The sequence below is a fragment of the Prionailurus bengalensis genome, chromosome A3, assembly GCF_016509475.1.
Source record: "Prionailurus bengalensis isolate Pbe53 chromosome A3, Fcat_Pben_1.1_paternal_pri, whole genome shotgun sequence".
Classification (NCBI taxonomy): Eukaryota; Metazoa; Chordata; class Mammalia; order Carnivora; family Felidae; genus Prionailurus; species Prionailurus bengalensis.
Genome location: NC_057354.1, coordinates 28226082 through 28246225, shown reverse-complemented (window position 1 = coordinate 28246225; position 20144 = coordinate 28226082). Strand labels below are relative to the sequence as shown.

Genomic DNA, 20144 nt, shown 5'->3' with positions numbered 1-20144 from the left:
AAGTGGTCCAGGACGGGGTTACGCTTTAGGCCTCCTCAAGGAGTTTGTTCTTTATTCTAAGAGCAACCGACATTCGCTGAAGGGTTTCAGGTATCTTTCAGATTAACAAGAATTTTTAACTGTGAGAAAATACATACAAAATTTACCCTCGTAACCATCTTTAAGCATACAGTTCAGTGGTGTATTCAGGTTATTGTGCAATCGCCTCCACTGTCCGTCTTCAGAAATCTTGCAAAACTGAAACTCTGTCCCCATTAAACAGTAACTCCCCATTCTCCACGTTCCCAGCCCGTGGCAGCCACGATTTGACTTTCTGTCTCTATGAATGTGACTACTATAGGCACCTCATCTCAGCGGAATCATACCAAGTGTCCGTCTGCCTGTGGGTGGCTTATTTTGCTCCACATAAGGCCCTCGAGGTTATTCCACGTTGCAGCATGTGTCAGCTTCTCCTTCCTTCTTAAAGCTGAACAAATGTAGTCACCGACCACATTGTATGTATATGCTACATTTTGTTTATCCATGCATCTGTTCTAGGTATTTACGGATACCTACATGGCTTCCAACTTCTGCTGGTATGAAAAATGCTTCTATGAACATGTGTGTGCAAGTATCTATTCTGGACCCTGCTTTCAATCTTACTGGTTATACCCAGAAGTAGAATTGCTGGACCCCATGGTAACTTAATTTTGTGAGGAACCACAACACTGTTTTCCATAGTGGCTGCACCATTTTATGTTTCCACCAATGGTGCACAAGCATTCGAATTGCTCCACATCCTGGCCAACACTTGGGTTCTGTTTTTTGTTTTGTTTTGTTTTGTTTTGTTTTTTGACAGTAGCCGTCCTAACATGAGTGAAATGGTACCACTGAAGGATTTCAAGCAAGCGTTTTAGCCACAATCTTATTATCTGTTTTAAAAGGCTGGTCCGACTACTGGGTGGGAAATCGACTGAAAGGTGGTAAGCAGGAACAGAAGTAGGCATCTCCTCACGTAAGGGCCACATGGAAGGGGGCAGAGACAATGATGGAGGCAGGTGATTTGGAAGTCTGAGAGGAGTGGAGGGGGTTAGATATAATAAAATACAACACAGGAGTGCCTGGGTGGCTTGGTTAAGCGTCCGACTTCGGCTCAGGTCATGATCTCACAGTTCGTGACAGCTCGTGTTGGGCTCTGTGCTGACAGCTCAGGGCCTGGAGCCTGCTTCTGATTCTGTGTCTCCCTCTGTCTCTCTGCCCCTCCCCCGGTCAGTGTGTGTGTGTGTGTGTGTGTGTGTGTGTGTCTCAAAAATAAACACTAAAAAAAAAAAAACACAACAGGGTTTCTAGGCAGTTCTGATGACTGTGAATTTACGGTGATGCCAGGCTTCCTCTAACCAAGGAGGCTGATCAGGATGGCAACAAAGTCCCTAAAATGGAATAAAGTGGAAATAACTGGGCCTGACTATGTAACAGACAATGTCATTACACTTAAGGAGAAAGCAGCATTAATCTAAGTACATTTTGAACACAATACTCTGACTATAACATCCTCAGTGGGACATAGTTGAAGGACAAAAGAATTGGAAAGAAATTATACTTGGAACTTTACTTGGTTGATTTGTTCTTCGTTGGCACTGATGTCGCAGTTCAGAAACTATGTGTGTACTTCAGGATCAAACAAATGAGTAAATATGCTGATGCTGTTGAAATCAGGGTCCACACCACAGAAGGAGATACAAGTACGGAATAAGAGAGTTAAGAATCCCTTGGTGTTAGATTAAAAACGAAAGCATCAGTTTAAAATTTAAGATAAGACTTTAAGGAAAAAGCTTTCAAGCTCTATTCTAATCTACAGGGCCTGGAAGCAATAGTATCCTTGTATTAATGAGCACATTCAGGGCCCAGATTTTGGTTGTTAAATACGATTCCCCACTAACAGAAATCATGGCTCCCTAGAAAACTGGCTGATTACAAGGCAGGGACAAGGAAATTACAAGGGAAGGCGGGAATATTTTATTGTGCCAGAAAGTGTGCAACGCTCTAAGAGTGATGGGGACATGTCAAAAGGACAAAGAGGCAGCTTGAAAGGGTTCCCACTGGTCAACTCTGGAACAAGTGAAGCATCCAAAGAATGATAGAAATGGACCATAACTTAGAATAAAAAAGAATCCATTGTCTACACTGGTATTTGAAAGAAATAAAAGGGACAGGGAGAATAGAAAACTCTTTTTTATAAAAAATGCTGATAAATGTAGTTAGAATGATTAGAGTAGAAAATTACTGCCTTACAAACATCACTGTAGTAACTGACTCAGGCGAGAATCATCCACAGATGCCAAAACTACCGGGTAAGAGACAGTATGGTCTGCTAGCATAATCCCGCAGATCGCTTATGAAACACAAAGGAAAACAGATGCCTTCACTATAGAAAGAGCTGGCAGACGCTGTCCTAACCAAGTCATCAAAATGAACCAAGTCAACAAGACAGACGTCTATGCCTGATGCAAACACCCTGAGAGCACAGCCTCACCTATGGGGTGCTCTTGTCAAAAATGTTCAACCGGAATCAAATGAGGAGGAAATAACCTAATAAACCTGATCACGAGGAAACAATCTGAACCTCCTACACAACAACTGACCTCAAGTCTTCAAAAATACCAAAACCATGGAAAATAAACATCTAGGAAACTGTTCTGGATTAAAAGTAATTAAAAAGCCAGGAAAATAAATGCAATATGTGATGTCTGGTTGGGTAAGAAAAAACCCCCAAAGAGCCAAAAGACTAGTTAAAAAGGATACCGCCAGGATGACCGCAGAAATATCAACAGACTGTGTATTAAAGGACAGTCACATATCTACGTTTCATTTCCTGAGCGTGATAACTGTGTTAAGGCTATATAGGAGGTGCCCTTGATGAATACGGAGATACTGCTTGAGCTTAGGGGTGAAGGTTCACAAAGTGTGGAAATAATTCTCAGGTGGTTCAAGGACAGAACAGCACACAGCAAAACTAAGCAAATGTGGCGACACGTTAAAAACTGGTCAATAGAGATGACAGGTATGCGAGCGTTCACTGTAATATTTTTACAAACCATCCTTTCTGTGGGGTAGCAAATTTCAAAATAAAACGTTAGGAGAATGAGAAAATAAGCCAGACCGGGAGAAGATATTTGCAAAACTCACATATGATAAAAGACTGTACCCCAAATACACAAAGCACTCTTACAACTCAATAGTAAGAGAACAGAACAATGAAAAAATGGGCCAAAGACCCAAATGAACACCTCACCAAAGAAGATGTGCAGGCGGCAAGAAAGCATATGGAAAGATGCTCGGCATCATGTGTCACTTGGGAACTGTAAATTACAACAAGATACCAGCATACACTTATCAGAATGGCCAAATCTGGGGGTGCCTGGGTGGCTCAGTCGGTTGAGCGTCCGACTTCAGCTCAGGTCACAATCTCGCGGTCCGTGAGTTGGAGCCCCGCGTCGGACTCTGGGCTGATGGCTCAGAGCCTGGAGCCTGCTTCTGATTCTGTGTCTCCCTCTCTCTCTGCCCCTCCCCTGTTCATGCTCTGTCTCTCTCTGCCTCAAAAATAAATAAAACGTTAAAAAAAAAATTTTTTTTAAAAGAAAAAAAAAAGAATGGCCAAATCTGCAAAACCGACACCACCAAACGCTTACAAGGCTGTGGAGCAACAGGGATTCTCATACGTTGCTGGTGGGAATGCGAAATGGTACTGCCACCATGGAAGAGAGCACGGCAGTTTCTTAGAGAAGCAAACATACTCCAACATTCCCCGTAGTGAACCTGCAGGTCAACTATGGAGTCCGGGTGAGGATGTGTATTGATGGAGGTTCTTCCATATAACAAATGGAGCACTCTGGTGCAGGACGCTGACGGTGAAGGAGGCCGTGTGGGGGTGGTTGGAGGGGGAGGTGTTCATGGCAACTCTTTGCGCTCGTTCACTGTGAGCCTAAAACTGCGCTAAAAAATAAAGTCCATTCAAAACAAAACAAAGTTGGAAGCGGAGATCGAATTAGGTGCACCTTTTCTCCAGGACCCTCTTCTGACTGACCCCACCGCTCCCCTGTGGCCACTGTAGCACTTGTGGACGTTTGATTACATCACTTTACTTCACGTGGCACTTCCCATGTGAATCTTCTCTTAAAATAAATTAAAAACAGAAAAGAGAACTGAGAAGTGACTGTGCCCAGGAGACAAAGACCATTCTATTAACCTTTCTTGACTCTCTCGACTTCTCTGCCCTATTCCATTGTTTCTCTCGTCTTTTTCCCAGGGAAAAGCCATCACTTAGAAGTACCTGTGGAAGTCACCCAGGTGTTCTGAATCGACATAATCATCCAAGTTCAGTGTCAAATCTGATACCTGCTGTGAGCCACATTCCTAGAAAAATGAAAACAGAAAACGAAAGACTGGGGAGATTTCTGGGCTAATGGGTGGGTGGGTGGAGAACAACAATTAAATACTCAGTTTAAGGAAATATACATGAGCAAAGAAACATACCAGGGATGTCTGTAATACGCGAAATACTTCCAATGCAGAGGGGGCTTCTCTGATTTAGGAATATTGCCTTTCTAGGGCAGAGCCCAATAAACCTACTTCCCAGGCTCTTTTGTAGCTTGGGCACAGATATGTAATTGAGGTGCCAAATGGATGCACGTCTCTGACTTGGAGGCAGCAACATGGAAAAGCCAGGGGCAGACATCTTGCTAAAGAGGGGAGGCACAGAGACACCAGTGGCTCACGAGAAGGTGCCGAGGGCCTGTAGCATCAGCTGGCATCTAATGCCTGGAGCGGCAGCAGCAGCAGTGGTTTCTACGGCCTGGTTTTGAGGGACTGTCTTGAAAGCCCAGCCTTGAACCTGTTTCTCTAGCCTTTCTAATAATTCAGTGAACTATTCCACCTCTTTTAATAAACCCAATCTGTTTAAACTAACCTAAGGCAATTTTGTTATTTTTTTACTAAGAACTCTGTCTGATACAAGATCTAAATGTTCATCGAAACAGAAAGGGATAAATACGTTATGGTTATTAGAGACTACCTCGTAGTTAAAACAAATAAAGTATATCTTTACATGGGAATGTATGTAGACTGCATGGTACTTTTCTATGAGCACGCAGAGACAACCAGGACAAACTTAACAAGAGTTCACTGCCCCTGTGGTGCACAGTCCAGTGGCAGAATACAAACACTAAATACCTAATTACAAACTGTGGTAGGTACCAGGCAAGGAAATAAAATGATGAAGTAGAGAGGCATAATTTAGATTTTTCTGGCAGGTGAGAGTAGGTAGTCAGGACTGTACTTTTTGAGGAAGTGAAAAACGGGAGGGAGTTAGCAGGGGCTAAAGGCAGAGAGGAGGGTGCGGGTGAGGTGGCCCACAGTGGAGGGGAAGTTTTTCCCATCCCTGGAAATAAGAAACGTAAGGGCTCCAGGATAGCAGAGAGCTAGGCTTATCCAAAGAATAGTCGTCCTCTGGGCCTACAATAAGCATTTTCCTCCTCTGTTGTCAGTGAACGGATTTATCCTAATTTACATAATCATTCCCCAGTAATGGAAAAGTCCCTCCCTTGATAAAACCAGAAGGTGAATATCTTTGAACACAAAGCTTTTTTATATTGAGGATTCTTGCCTCAGTTCCAAAAGTAGGATCCCTTGGATAAAGGCCTCACAAACATTTAAGGCCTTTGATCTGTACTGTTAAATGAGCTACACAAAGGTGATCACAACGTGTGCTCCCACCAGCAGATACCAACATGTCCCCGAGACTCACCAGCACATTGATGATCACGCTGTTCTCCACGGTGACAGCCTTCACAAGGAGCTTTCTGGACCCATCCTTCGACTCATACCGGAGGACATACAGGTCTTTATTGCTGTTCCATTCGGCTGGGAGCAGTTCTGATTTCTTATCATTGGGACCCGGCTGAGAAGACACCAGGGTTGAGAGGAGATGACGACCTCAGAGCACAGAGCGAGGAAGGACTTCACAGATAATCTAATCCCACTCCCTCATTTCACAGGTTAAGGACATGGAGGTCAACAGAAACAAAAGGCCCAAGTCAGAGGTCTGGGATCTATCTCTGGGCTCCTGCTCTAGTGCTTTCTGCCTTGTAGCTGCCTGCCTTTGTGACACAGTACTGGAACCTGTCCAGAATCCGTAGCCTCGGGTTTACTAATAATGTCCTCTCCACCTCCCTCCCCAAGAATCAGGCCAATCTTCTAAAGGGATACTATGAAATTCTAAGGCAGCAGTTTTCAAAGTTCAGAACCTGGACCATCTGTAACAGGAGCACCAAAACGTTACCTAAAAATAAAGATTCTAGTGCACTCTCGTCCAGGCTACTGTGGTGGTCGTTTGATACTGTTGAGATTCATCTGTTGCAGAGTGTTTAACCACATACGATCCATTACACAGCACCCCGCTGCCGTGAAGTTCACAGCTACATACAGTGTGGCGCTGCGTGAACACGCCGCAAGGTATGCATTCGGTGGGGATGCATATTTGGACTGTGTACAGGCTGGCTGTTATAAATGAGGCTGCTATGAACATCTGTGTACACACGTCCTAGCACGCACGTAGTGAACTTCCACAGAGTGCGTACAAGGAAAGAACTTCTAATTTATGACATAAAGTCAAACTGTTTTCCAAAGAGGTACTGATTTCACACTTCCACCAACAACATAGGAGTTCTTGTATTCCACGTGGTCAGCAACCCCGTCACTGTCCAATTTAAAAATTTTTGCCAAGCTGGTGTGTGTAAAAACGCATCACTGTGAGTTGTGATGTCTTCTTTTTCTTTTTAAATAACTCTAGGACTTTCCTCTTACACATTAAAGTTTGAGAAGCAGTTTCTACACTATTTTTTTAAAGATCAAGTTTTTCTTTTTTTTCAAGTTTATTTATTTTTGAGACAAAGACAGCACAAGCAGGGGAGGGGCAGACAGAGAGAGGGAGACAGAGAACCCCAAGCAGGCCCCGCGCTGTCAGCACAGAGCCCAACATGGGGCTCGAGCTCATGAGTTGTGAGATCACGACCTGAGCTGAAATCAAGAGTTGGATGCCTAACCTACTGAACCACCCAGGTGTCCCCAAGCTTTCTTTTTCCTTAAATGTTTATTTCGAGAGGAAGAGAGTGCTCACTCATATATATGCACATGGCGAGCAGCGGGAAGGGGCTGAGGGAGAATCCCAAGCAGGCTCCATACTGTCAGCGCTGAGCCCGACCCGGGGCTCGATCTCAGAAACCGTGAAATCAGGACCTGAGCCAAAATCAAAAGCCAGACACTTAACCAAACTGAGCCACTCAGACAGCCCTAAACTATTTCTACAGTAATAGAGTGATTTACAAGTGGGGAAAGATTTCTTGAGATCCATAAATGAGAAAAAGTACTATCTTTGAGACTGTTCCAAATTTAAAGCTTCTGCTCAACAACAGACACTGCAACACTAACAGGCAGCCACTCTGCCATGGCTACAAATGAAAAAGGATTAATAACTAGCACGTTAAGGGAATGCCTGGAAAATGAACAATAAAAATTAGGAACCCACTTGAAAATTTGGCCAAAGATATGAACAAGCAAAAGATAACGGCAGATAACAGTACATAAAGGGCCGTTAAAAACTTGACTAGCATCCAGAGAAGGACAGGTGGAAATAACGAGATTCCAGGTTACAACCATCAGACAGGTATTATCCATTTTTCTTTTTTTTTTTCTTTGCCGGGTGTTCATGTGGGTGTGGGGAGAATGTGAACCTTCAGACACCGCTGGTGGCCCTTTACATTCCTACAACCCCTCTGGAAAGCAATCTGGCAGTATTTGGTGCAATTAGGTAAGCTGACACCCTATGACCCCAAACCTCTCTTCCTGGAAGAAACCCTGTGCACAAAAGCACAGGGGTCATGACAAGGGATCTTCGTCACAACCTTGTCATGAGCACCAAAGTGGAGGTGAAATGAAAAGATATGCTCACAGTGGAATACTATATAGGAGTTACAAGAAACAAACTAGATCAAATTGTAGCATCATACAGATATTAGTCAAAAATACAACTTAAACTTTTCTTAAAAATTAAGAAAAAATGTGATTTACAGCTAGGCATCACTCATGTAAAAAATTTTTAAAACACACAAAAACACTCTATATACTTTTTTCATGGATACCTATTTATGTGGCTAAACACAAGCAAGTGGACTGACTGGGAAGCTCTGTACTCAGGAGAGTATGTTGGGAGAAGCTGGACCAAAGATGAAAAACAACAGCAAAACACAAAAATGGGCACCGCAGCCCTTACACACACCAAGGACAATGGGAGGTCAAAGGCCGAGAATTGTGGGCCTCTCCTCTTTGGTCACCCTTGTTGCTCAGGAATCCAAAGGGGGAAGTGGTCCCCAATACAATTTAAGATGTTGCAACTGGCATGGTTTAAAAGCTGGCTGGATGACAAGGAAACTCACAGGCCTGAAGCAAAGAAACGAGAGTGACAAAAACCGCAAGTGAAACGAATCAAAACACTCCACTAAGTGATGAACAGAAACAATCCCCCACATCCAACCGGGTAGATTTCCTGTTAATAGGTTTAGTGCCGTGGATTTACGGTTTACTTTGGAAGCCAAGAATTTGACAACATGCCTCGTTTTTGTTCTGTCAGAGGCCTCTGAATTTATGTTTATATCCACCACCTACGGCGTTTAACCCACCAGAATTCTTCCTCGGAGTATAGATAATTCATTAGGCTCACTCTCCTATGTCTCTCACTGCCGGGGAACTGATGGTACCAGCCCAAGGACTGCCCTGATAATGGGAAAAACAGGTGGGACCAAGAGGGACTGGCCCTGGTGATAATCAGGCCAAACATGGCATTCAACTGTCTTCTAGACACTGACATCAGTATCGGGCCCCCCAGAAAGCTGCAGCTGGAAAGTAGCCAAAGTATATGGTTATACAGTTTAACACCCTCAGGTGAAATTTTTAAGGGCTGAGAGGGGCTGGGAAGGGCCCAAGGTCACAGTAAGTCAGGTGCACAGCTGGGTTTGGGCTTCAGTGCTCCTGGTTGCTTGGTCTATGGCTGAAGATTTTTCCCAGCCAGGTCCACCAGACTGGCCCCTAGAAAGTAAAGATAGTTGTCCACTTAGGCAAAATCCTAAGCATTCTTCAGTGACCATGAGTTCATCCCAGGGTCTCTGGGCTAAAATCCACCCAAAGAAACACAAACATCATCTTGGGCATTTTCTCTCTATGGTCAAAATCTTTAGATTCCTCCAACAGGAAACAAGATTCTCTGACTTCTACCTATGGCCATCTCTAACCCCTTGCTACCTGACCCACCTGACACCTCTGTAAAGCTCTTAGGAGGAGCGGCACTCACTTCGAGGAAGTGCTCCAAATTCAAACAGTCAATTTTTATTGAAGCCAATGGCCTCACTCTAACCAAGTTTTACATGTGCAATTTCCCTGAACAAGAGGAGATAAAACCAAAGAGAAAGCAGACAACTTTGTATTTAACTGTCAATATGCTAAACGATCAGGCACATACTTCCAGGACCTTCCTCTCTCTTATCACCCTTAGAAGGGTGGGGAGCAGGAGGTGGCTGGAGAGGCAACATGAACATCCTCCAGGCATGGCAAACACTGTTGGTCTCAGCTGAGTCTGCTGGTCTCAAGGCAGACAATTAAACCCTCTTTTAAATAAACTGATAGGAAAGATGCCTCTCTACAGGCCTTCTGCTCCAGGGGACGCTGACTCAAGCAGCAGTTAGAGAAGGGGAAGTGCAATGTGAGCTTTAGCAGCACTTGTGACAAAGGGCACAGAAGCAGACACACCAGTGTGCAATACAAACACCCATCCCCAGAAGGCACGCAGGCCTTAGCACTGGGGCGGGGGACACATGGACAGTGGGCAGTGCCTTTCAAACCTTCCTCCCCACCCTCCCTGGCCTTCCGTAAGATATCTGGGGCTGGCAGCTTTTTCTGGCCTGTATGAACTCAACACGTGGCACCATGAACACAGTGGAATTAGATGGACCTTTAGGAATCAGTGAAGGACCTTTTCTGTTCTTTAAACCAGTATTAGAATGAGATCGCATTCTTTCTGCACAGTTCACCTGAAAATTCGGCAAGGGGAGGATGCCGAAGGAGGCAATGACCTATAGGAACTGATGTCCCTAAGCTGTCAAAGCAATTCAGAGCTGTGGACGGGTGTGTGAAGGGACGATGCTGGGAGCTGATCTGCTGTGTTGATACGTCCCTGTGAAATGGGGAGAAGGGAGTCACACAGGCCCTCTGTAACAAGTTCCTGTTCTGGGGGGACAGATTCTGACTGTCAGACCAGAAGTGGCTAGCTGGAAGTAAACCAGGTGAGGTCCATGAGGAGGGGCAGAGAGTAGGGCAGACCTGTTAGAGCTGAAGGACAGGGCGAGGGGTCAGGGAAACAGAAGGCCCACCGAGGAGCCCCAAGGACAGGACCAGACCAAATAAGTGTTCCTCCCCCTCTGCTCTCCAATCCCACTGCATTCGGCACCATCCTGTACAGCAGCTGCCTGGACTTCCCAGGCCACGCTGAGGTGACATGACTGGGCAAGTGGAAGAGCCATTCAAGATCAGAAAGGTGACGTGAGGCAAGTGAGGCAACAGCTTCTCCTGGGGCCGCTATGCACCAGAAGGGGGGAGACTGACACTTCGGGGCGCCATCTCTACCCGGTCCCAAGGCCTGAATGCTGAAAGGCAAGGGAAGTGAAGTGCAAGATGGACCGAAAGGCCCAGAACTGAGCTATCTGGGAGGAAAACATGGTTTCTGCTTCCAAGTGTGTGTGTGTGTGTGTGTGTGTGTGTGTGTGAGGCTGCCCCTTCTTTTCCAGCCGTACCTCCAGTCCTAGATGCCACATGAGGGACGAAGTATGTGTGAGCCTGGAAGGGAGCAGGGATGGAGCTGCTAAGTGTGTATCTGGGGTCCCCATGGGATACTTGAAGTCTAGGAGGATAAGAAAAGCCAGACATCCATGACAGTTTTTGTACTTCTAATCTGACTCCCGGTGGTGGGTGCGAAGTGTGAGATGGGGCAGCGGTCTGGCTCACTGCTCAGGACGGTGGAATGGGGCAGCAGGGAGTGGAAGGGAGTGCCTGCCTCTCGGTGCTCAGGATGTGCAAACTGCATTTAAGGAGGGATCCCTGAAGCTCTGTGTCAGGACAGGAAAACCCGAGATGCTAAGTGTATACCTGAGACACTCAGGATTAGGGAGTTTGAGAACTGAAGCAGTGAAAAATGAGAAGAAGGTTAAAAATCTCACCATAAGAGATGCAAGGGGTGAGGTGCCCCGCTCCCCAGAGCTGATGCAGGTTCCGAGGGTGAGAAGAACGGTGACAGGAAGGGGCAGGCTTGGAATCCTACGTGTATGTGGGGAGTGAGGCTGGGAGGATATTTTCTCTGCCGAACTGAAGGGGCAGGAAGGGGGCCAAGCCCAGTTCTCACCAGGAAGCTGATGTGGAGGGTGAAAGCCACAAAGCAGGGGCAGAGAAGATGAACAAAGGCTCCAGCAAAGAATTATGCAGGCGCTTGGGCCTAGCAATCCCGGGGCTCTTTGGGTGTGAGGGCAAGGCCCCCAGTTCGGAGAGGCAGTCAGAGGACCTGCGAGCAGGAGGGGCTGACCCTGTAGGGCAGCTGTTGAGGAGGTAACCTTACCTGGCCCTCACATGCAGGGTGCAGGTGTGTACCTGTGGGGGGGGGGGGGGGACTGTTTCCCAGAACCTGAGCTGGGGATGACAGCGGTGAGGAGACTGCACGGGACCCTTCAGTAAAACGGTAAGGGTGTGTATGTTCTCTGGGCCCCCATAAACGTGCTCGGACTCAGATATCTGGTGGAGGTTCGAGTGCAATATTAGGAACAGCACCCCCCCCCCCCCCCCCCGCCGCTATGAGGGAAGGAGCTTGGCGGAGTTCAGGCAGGTGAGGAGTGCTCAGGGGAGCTACGTCCCTGTCTCGGCGTCAGGTCCACACGATCCTGGCCTGGGAGGCTGCCAGGCTATGCTGAAGCGAGCTTCTGGTCCTTGGGTTCCAAAATCATGTTGTCCCAGCTGTGTTGAGGGGCGCTGGGCTGGGATAGCAGAGGAGCTCCTCGACCCGCTGTCTATACCGAAGGTTCCAGGAGCCCCAAGGCCCGGACTCCGGCGGGGGGAGGGCCAGGAGCTCTGGACCAGAACTCCGGACCTTGGATCCACCACCATACCACCACCACCCTGACCCCGGGCTGCCTCTCTGGAGTACCTGGTCGCCGACTCCCAAGCCGTAGTAGCCTTGCGTCACCACCTCCCAGTGCAAGAAACAGACGAGAGCGTCCTGCGCGCAAGTGATGGCCGGCGCCGCCGACGCGAACAGTACCTCCAAGCCCGCCATGCGCTCCCCCGGCTTCTGCAGGCGGAGGGAGGAAGGAAGGGAGGGAGTGCCGTAAGCCGACTCGGCCCTGAGAGCGCGGAGGGCTCTGCTCCGCTGCTCCGCCCGCCCTGGCCTAGCCCCACTTGCGGCCAAAATGGAGACGCCCGAGGGCCGAACACGGCCGCCGGAAGTAACTCCAAGCGCCTGACCCGTTGCGCCAGCGCGCCGACTGGAAACCCGAGCGCAGCGCTTAAACGTTCCGCCACGCAGCTCGCAGGAGGGGCGGGGCGGGGCGGGGCGGGGCGGGGAGGGGCGGGGCGGGGCGGGGAGGGGCGGGGCGCGGTCCTTTAAAACAGGAATCTCCTTTCTCCAGGGAGTTGGAGAGATCGCCACACACGCGGGATCCTAGGTTAGGTCCTCGAGGAGAGGCTACCTTGTTCTGAGCCACCGACTTCCCATCCTCAGAATAGGGTGGGCATATGCTGGTGGAGGAAGAGTTTATGAAATATGACTAAAATATATTAATAATAATAGTTGGCACTTATGCAATGCTTGCTACGTGCCCCATTATTCTAAATGCCTTACGTGTATTCATTAATTTAAGCGTCACGACCCAACCCTATACAGTTAGCGTTAACGGTAGCCCCGTTTTACAGAGGGGTGATTTTGACCCGAGATGACTCAGCCAGACAATGAGGGGGCAGAGATGGTACCGGGACCCAGCAGTCTGGCTCCCAGGATAAAGTTTATTAAATGTTTATTGTGTGCTGGATCCTGTGCCCAAACCTCTACATCACCCTCGAAATCCGCTTACTGTTTTTGCTCAAGTAAATTCAGTTTTCCGATTCTAGTCAGCACCCTATAGCAAGCCACCATCACCTCTGACTTGGATGTCTGCACCAACCTCTGAACTGCCCGAGTTCATCTCTTGTCTCCCAAAGTCTGTTCTACACTCTGCAACTGGAGATTCTGTTAGGACACACGCCAAGTCACATTCCTCCTCTGCTTAAAACTCTCCCAGGGCTCCTAACACACTCAGGGAGAGTCATGTCCTCCCTATGATCTCTGGAAACCTGCATATGGTCTGCGCCCCCCCCACACACACACACCCTTACCTCTCTCTGACATCATCCCCTCCAACTCTCTTCTCATCCCCTGCACTCTTGGCTGCAATAACGTTGACTTCCATCCTCTCACACCCACATCTGATTCAAAAGCAAAGCTAGTCAACTTTACCCTCAAAATGTATTCTGAATCTGACCACTTCCTACTGCCTCCACGGTCTCCACCCCGATCTGATCTTCTAGCATCCCATACTTGGACTACTGCAGTAGCTACCTAACCAGGTTTCCTCTCCCACATGTTCTGTTCTCCAGGTCTTTGCATGTGCTGCTCTCTCTGCCCGGAATGTTCTTTCCTCAAACATCTGCGTGGTTTGCTCCTTCATTTTAAGTGACTCTTTCTCTCACTTCCCTGGCTTCCCTGACGCTACATCCAAGATAACCTCTTCTATATATTTTTTTTACGTTTATTTATTTTGAGAGAGACAGCAGGAGGGTGCACGTGTGCGTGCGAGTGAGGGAGGGGCAGAGAGAGAGGGAGACAGAGAACCCCAAGCAGGCTGCGCATTGTCCGTGCCGAGCCCCACGCAGGGCTCAATCCCACGAACCATGAGATCATGACCTGAGCCAAAATCTAGAGTCAGAAACTTCACAGACTGAACCACCCAGGCACCCCATGTCTTCTGTTCTTTAATCCCTTCCTTACCCTGCTTTCTTTCCTGCAAAGCGTTAATCATAACCTGACCTTATATCAGGTATTTATTTGCTTGCTTGTTAATTTCATGACTCTCTTCCCACTAGACTGTGAAAAAGGGAGCAGAGATCATATCTGTCTTGTGCACAGGTATATCTGAGTGCCTTCCTGGCTCAATACACACTAATTGAATGAATGAATGGATGAATGAATGCTACGTGAATGAATTATTGGTGTGGGCTCAACTTAATGGGGCCGGTCTCACCTTTTTGCAGTTCACCCCTCACTTTGTTAGCTGGCCCCATGCCACTCCACATGTTTTTGTTCCCAGGATTTCTCTGGGACACCCAGATTCTCGAACCCCGTCGGCAGGGATTCCAGCTAAGTGTCTGAGGTAGATTGCAGGTATGTTGACCGCACCGTGGGTGGTGCTGAAGGTGATGGAGTCCTGAGCTATGTTGCTTGTGGCCTAAGACCATTCACCCCTTCCACTGAGAAGCTCTGCACTTTTCAAGCCTCCCTGCTTTTACTTGCTCTGTCTCTTCTGCTTTAAATGTCTTCTCCGGGGGGCGCCTGGGTGGCTCAGTCGGTTAAGCGTCTGACTTCAGCTCAGGTCACGATCTCGCGGTCCGCGAGTTCGAGCCCCGCGTCGGGCTCTGCGCTGACTTCTCAGAGTCTGAAGCCTGCTTCCGATTCTGTGTCTCCCTCTCTCTCTGCCCCTCCCCCGTTCATGCTCTGTCTCTCTCTGTCCCAAAAATAAATAAACGTTGAAAAAAAAAAAATTTAAACATGCTGACAAAGGGGCACCTGGGTGGCTCAGTCCGTTGAGCCTCCGACTTCAGCTCAGGTCACGATCTCGCAGTCCGCGAGTTCGAGCCCCACGTCAGGCTCTGCGCTGATGGCTCAGAGCCTGGAGCCTGCTTCCGATTCTGTGTCTCTCTCTCTCTCTCTCTGCCCCTCCCCCGTTCATGCTGTGTCTCTCTCTGTCTCAAAAATAAATAAATGTTAAAAAAAAAATTTTTTTTTTAAATAAAAAAAAAATAAATGTCTTCCCCGGTTATTGAAAATTCCACCCATGCACCCATTCATTCGTTCACTAAACCTCCATAGGCTGTGTTGCCATGGATGGGGATGCAGACCGCGGACTGCACAGAGGTACCCCAGGGGCAGACCCATTCCTAAGTGTCAACTGTGAGCCAGGCCCCAGATGAACAGGCTGTAGTTCCTGACACTTTGGAGCCCACAGTCTGGTGATTAAAAAAAAAAAAAAAAAAAAAAAAAACAACCTCACAAAGGTAACCCAGTGTGAAGACTGCCATGACATAGGGGCACTTGGAGGTCTGTGCAAGCCCAGAGGAGGCAATCTAATTCAGGCTGGGGGTCAGGGAGGGCTTCTTGGAGGAGGAGATACCCAACTGCACTGCATCATAATGGACGATTGGGAGAGAACTGAGGCACAAAAGGTGTCCCAGTAAAAGGGAATGGCATATGCAAAGCGTGGAGGTGTGAAATGCAGGTAGTGCTGTGTGCTTAGGGCATCGATGCTGCCTCCTGCCTGAGGCCTTCCCCCATCTCCTCGGCCCACAATCAATTTCTCTGTCCTCAGTGCAGTTGGCATCAGTGGGGTGCCAAGGAGGGGACATGGGACAGCAAGAGCCATCAGTCTCACGGGGGAGGAGAATTTTATCATTGAAGCTTATTATAATGGCCGGTTTATAGTGATAATAAAAAGCAGACGGGCCTTTGGTCAGCTAAATTACTGCTTTTTTTTTTTTAATTTTTTTTTCAACGTTTATTTATTTTTGGGACAGAGAGAGACAGAGCATGAACGGGGGAGGGGCAGAGAGAGAGGGAGACACAGAATCGGAAACAGGCTCCAGGCTCTGAGCCATCAGCCCAGAGCCTGACGCGGGGCTCGAACTCACGGACCGCGAGATCGTGACCTGGCTGAAGTCGGACGCTTAACCGACTGCGCCACCCAGGCGCCCCTAAATTACTGCTTTTAACTTTTTTACAGACAACAGCCCCCCTCATTGCTTGTACCCGGGCAGACAGCTCCCCTACCCATCCCTTGGGTCAGCCACTGCTTTGCATACGATTAGGTATAACGTGAGTTTCGCAGAACTTTGTTTCCCTGTAATAAATCATCCTTCCTGTGCCAGTCTGGGTTCCCTCAGAAGCCAACCTGAGACAGGGATTTGAATGGCTTATTTGGGAGCTGCTTCCAGGAAATAGCAGCAAAAGGGTGGGGATAAGAGACTGGGAAGTGGCCAGGAGGTGTTAGGTGTTGGAGCCCTTTACCTCTGGGCACCTGAGCTCCGTCCCGTCCAGCCTCTCTGGGAGACACACATCCTAGACTTGTCCCAAAGGAGGGTGAGAGAATTAAGTTGATTTTTTTTCACTCACTCCCTGTGGTTGAGGGCCGCTTCTGGGGGCATGAAAAGCCTTCAGGTAGAGAACTGCAGAGTTTAGAGGAAGTAGCCTTTGGTGCTTAGAGGTGACTGCTAAGGAGTGAGTTGGATACCACGGCATCTGCTATCCTCCCCACCCAAGGATGAGCCACACCTTTGCTAGTCTGCGGCCCAGCCGGCAGCATGTAACAGATGCTAATATCTGCGTGTTGCAACAATGAGGTACGCTCTGTCTCTTGCACTAGGCTGGGAGCCCTTCGGGCCAGGACTATGTTCCATCCACGCTGAACCCCAGGGTACTCCATGGATGAGAACAAACGGGAGGATCCTCTGGGTCTGGAGGTTGAGGGTGCCCCGCCCCTGGTCCATCTGGCACTTTCTGTGGACTTACCACCATCAACAAGAGTCTCGGTGGTCCCTGTGAGGCCTGTGATTGGCTGAGAAGGGAAGCAGGGAGAAGGTGCTTCCCCAGCTGGGCCTCCCCTACCTGGGCCGTGCAGAGCCCATGCCAGAGATGAGGGCCCAGGATGATGGAAAGAACGTGAGAGGTGGCTGCAGCCACCAGCTCCTGGTTACCAAGTGACATCAATATGAGGATTCCAAGCTCCCTGGAAACTGTCTCCCTGGAAACTGTGAAGAGGTGAGCTGAAGGGCAGGGCCCAAATGGGCACTGCGGTGGAATTATTCAACACTGGAAGCCTTCTGCTTTTGTGGCCTAGCATCATTCCAACACCCTCACCTCCTCCAAGAAGCCCTCCCAGGTTAATAATATTCAGTATTGGAACCCGCTGGATGGGTTGGAATATAAAGATTAGGGAAAGTTGCCTCCAGCTTTCAGAGAGTCTGGAAGTTGCAGGAAGTGCAGGAGAGCACCAGCAATGATCACAGCTGCCTCTTGTCCTGAGGCAGTATTCAGAGAAAAATCTGCAAAGGTGGCTGCAAAACTGAACTGAAACTGAATCCGCTGCTACTGGAGAAGCAATAAGGTGCTTCCGCTGCCTCCCATTGGCTGCATCTAACCCGGAATGTTGCTGGCAAGTCATTCTGAAAAATGGCAGGCAGGATGGGGATAGGAGAGAGGCTTTAACAGACAAATTGTCCAGTATTGTCTTATTTAGTCTCGTTAAAATTTTTTTTTAACGTTTATTCATTTTTGAGAGACAGAGCATGAGCGGGGAAGGGGCAGAGGGAGAGGGAGACACAGAATCCGAAGCAGGCTCCAGGCTCCAAGCTGTCAGCGCAGAACTCGATGCGGGGCTCGAACTCAAGCACCGCGGGATCACGCCCTGAGCCAAACTTGGCCGCCCAACCGACTGAGCCACCCAGGTGCCCCATTAAGGTATAGGCTGGGGACAGAGAAATGGTCTAAGCATGGGAAGCCCCTCCAAACTCAAGGACGCAAGGGGTCCCTGCAGAGACAAGAGAAGCCACAAGAGGGCGCCCGGGCCCGCCCAAGTGCCCACCCAGGGCAGCCGTGCAGGGTGAGGTGCAGATCTCCCTTGTCCTGTACTGGAAGGTTCAGGGGAGCCCTAGACTGGGGACCCCACAGCAGGCTGTGTCCTCAGTGCAGTCAGAATCATCACTTATGGAAATACCTGCTTGTAACTCTGTGTGTTGTTGACCCCAAGGGGAGACAGTCCTCAGGAAACTCCAGTCCCAGTGGTCCCAGAGGGTCTGCTCTGCCCCTTCTGAGACCATTCTCCTCCCAGAATCCTCCGCTTCCCTCAGCAGACATCTTCATATACCCATCTTTTCAATGACTTAGTCCTGATCCTTTCCCCTGCCCCCACCTCAGCCAAGTCTAGCCCTGGCCCCAAAATTGCATCAGACACTTGCCCCACCTGGCCTGGCAGGTGGCATGGGTGACCAGCCTCACCTTGAAAAGCCAGAAGTTTTGCCTGTTGCTCCCCTAACTAGGACATCAGCTTCGTGAGCACTGGGATTGTGTCTGTTCGGTTCATTGCTGCCCCTCTAGCTACTACAACAGTGCTTGGCATATATTGTAGGTTCCTGATAAATACTTGTTGAATTATTGAATGAATGAACAAGGGGCACCTGGGTGGCTCAGTCAGTTAAGCATCTGACTTCAGCTCAGGTCATGATCACATGGTTCGTGAGTTCGAGCCCCACATCAGGCCCCGTGCTGACAGCTCAGAGCCTGGAGCCTGCTTTGGATTCGGGGTCTCCCTCTCTCTCTCCCTGCCTCTCCCATGCTTGGACTCAGTCGGGCGTCGCACTCTCTCTCAAAAACAAATAAACATTTCAAAAATGAACACACGCCTAGAGTGGAAAAGCGTCTAGGGCTTGGAGGCAGGCAACCTGGGTTTACGTCTCCGTCCAGCGCTTAGTCTCTGTGCAACTTGGGGCAGGTGACTTATCAAATTGTTATATAAGGATTATAATGGTGTGTCCGGCAGGGTTGTCCAGAAGATTCCTGGAGATGATGTCGCTCAAGTGCCTCCCACAGCACCTGGCACATGGCAGGGGCTCCCAAGCAGTGGCTCCTTATTGGAGGTAATGGGGCCTTGGAAAGCAGCTTCTATTTACGGAGGATTTACCATGTGTCTGGCACTGGGCTTACGTTCTCCGGGTTCCATTTTCTGAACGACTTCGTGAGAGGTTGAGGAGCTCACAGGGGTTAAATAACTCGCCCAGGGTCACACGGCTGAGAAGCACAAACTTGGGTTTATGTCCAGGTGTTGAAGACCGCAGCGTTGCAATGTCAGCCTTCTGAAGTTCAAGGCCTTTCTATCACTTACAAGTGGTTTGGCTTTGGGCACGTTTCTCGGTGGGGAGATAGGGGAAGGGGTGGAAATGGGCGGGCCACTCCATAGGCCTGGATCATTCTTCAGGATTTGGAAGGGTCAAAGACACCACCAACTGTTAACAATGTAGCTTCACTCTGTTGAGGTTGAGCAACCTACCGGGGCCTCTGGAACCTGCTCGTTAACCACAGCACCACCTGGACCCCCCTCCCCCACTAGGCCATTTCCAAATGCATTCTTTGGACGCCACCTGCAGCTGGATTCACAAACTAGTCAAGGAGGCAGGACACACACATCCACGCACAGCTTCAGAGGAAGACAGTGCTGGCTTTAGCTGTGTCACCTGGGCTAAGTTGCTCGGCCTCTAAACCCTCGTTTCCTCGTGTGTAAACTGAACGGTGATACGTGGCATCCCGTATGAAGATCATCTAGAAAATACACATAGAATCGCTGAGTCCTGAGCACCAGAGGTAAGCAAGGGGCGATGGGGAGGCTGAGTTACAGGACCACTGCCACAAGGATCTGGCATTGATTTCTACGACCCTGTTAAGGGGTCATTTTTCAGAGCAAGGCAAAATCATGATTCTCATACAAAAAGGTAAAATCATGATTCTCTTACAAATCTAGACGCGAACACGTGTTAAAGATTTTATTTGCCTTGTTAAACAGGGGAATCAGACAGATGTTATGACCGGTTCGAAGAAAAAGTGAAAAAGGCACAAATTCATCTGGAAAAAACGGAGACAAAGCTAGTTTCTCCACAAAAGCAGGGGTGGGGGGTTGGGGGGGGGAATTCTAAAAGATGGAGTTTGCATACCTATCAGTTACTTACCA

General features: G+C 48.6%; 1 protein-coding gene across 2 annotated transcripts in view; it reads right to left on the bottom strand.

Moving 5' to 3' along the window:
- The window catches only part of PSMF1 (proteasome inhibitor subunit 1), a 47014-nt gene extending 29936 nt beyond the window's left edge, over positions 1-17078 (bottom strand). The window contains exons 1-4 of one of the 2 annotated variants that reach the window (XM_043602697.1): positions 16937-17078; positions 12272-12415; positions 5783-5935; positions 4310-4392 (exon numbers count right to left, since the gene is read on the bottom strand). In XM_043602697.1, the coding sequence (XP_043458632.1) occupies positions 4310-4392; positions 5783-5935; positions 12272-12415; positions 16937-16942 (386 nt within the window). In that variant the 5' untranslated portion in view covers positions 16943-17078. Of the gene's footprint in view, positions 1-4309; positions 4393-5782; positions 5936-12271; positions 12416-12522; positions 12606-16936 lie in introns of those variants that run through there. The other variant, XM_043602698.1, reaches the window with a different exon arrangement.
- Between the last annotated feature and the right edge of the window lie 3066 nt (positions 17079-20144).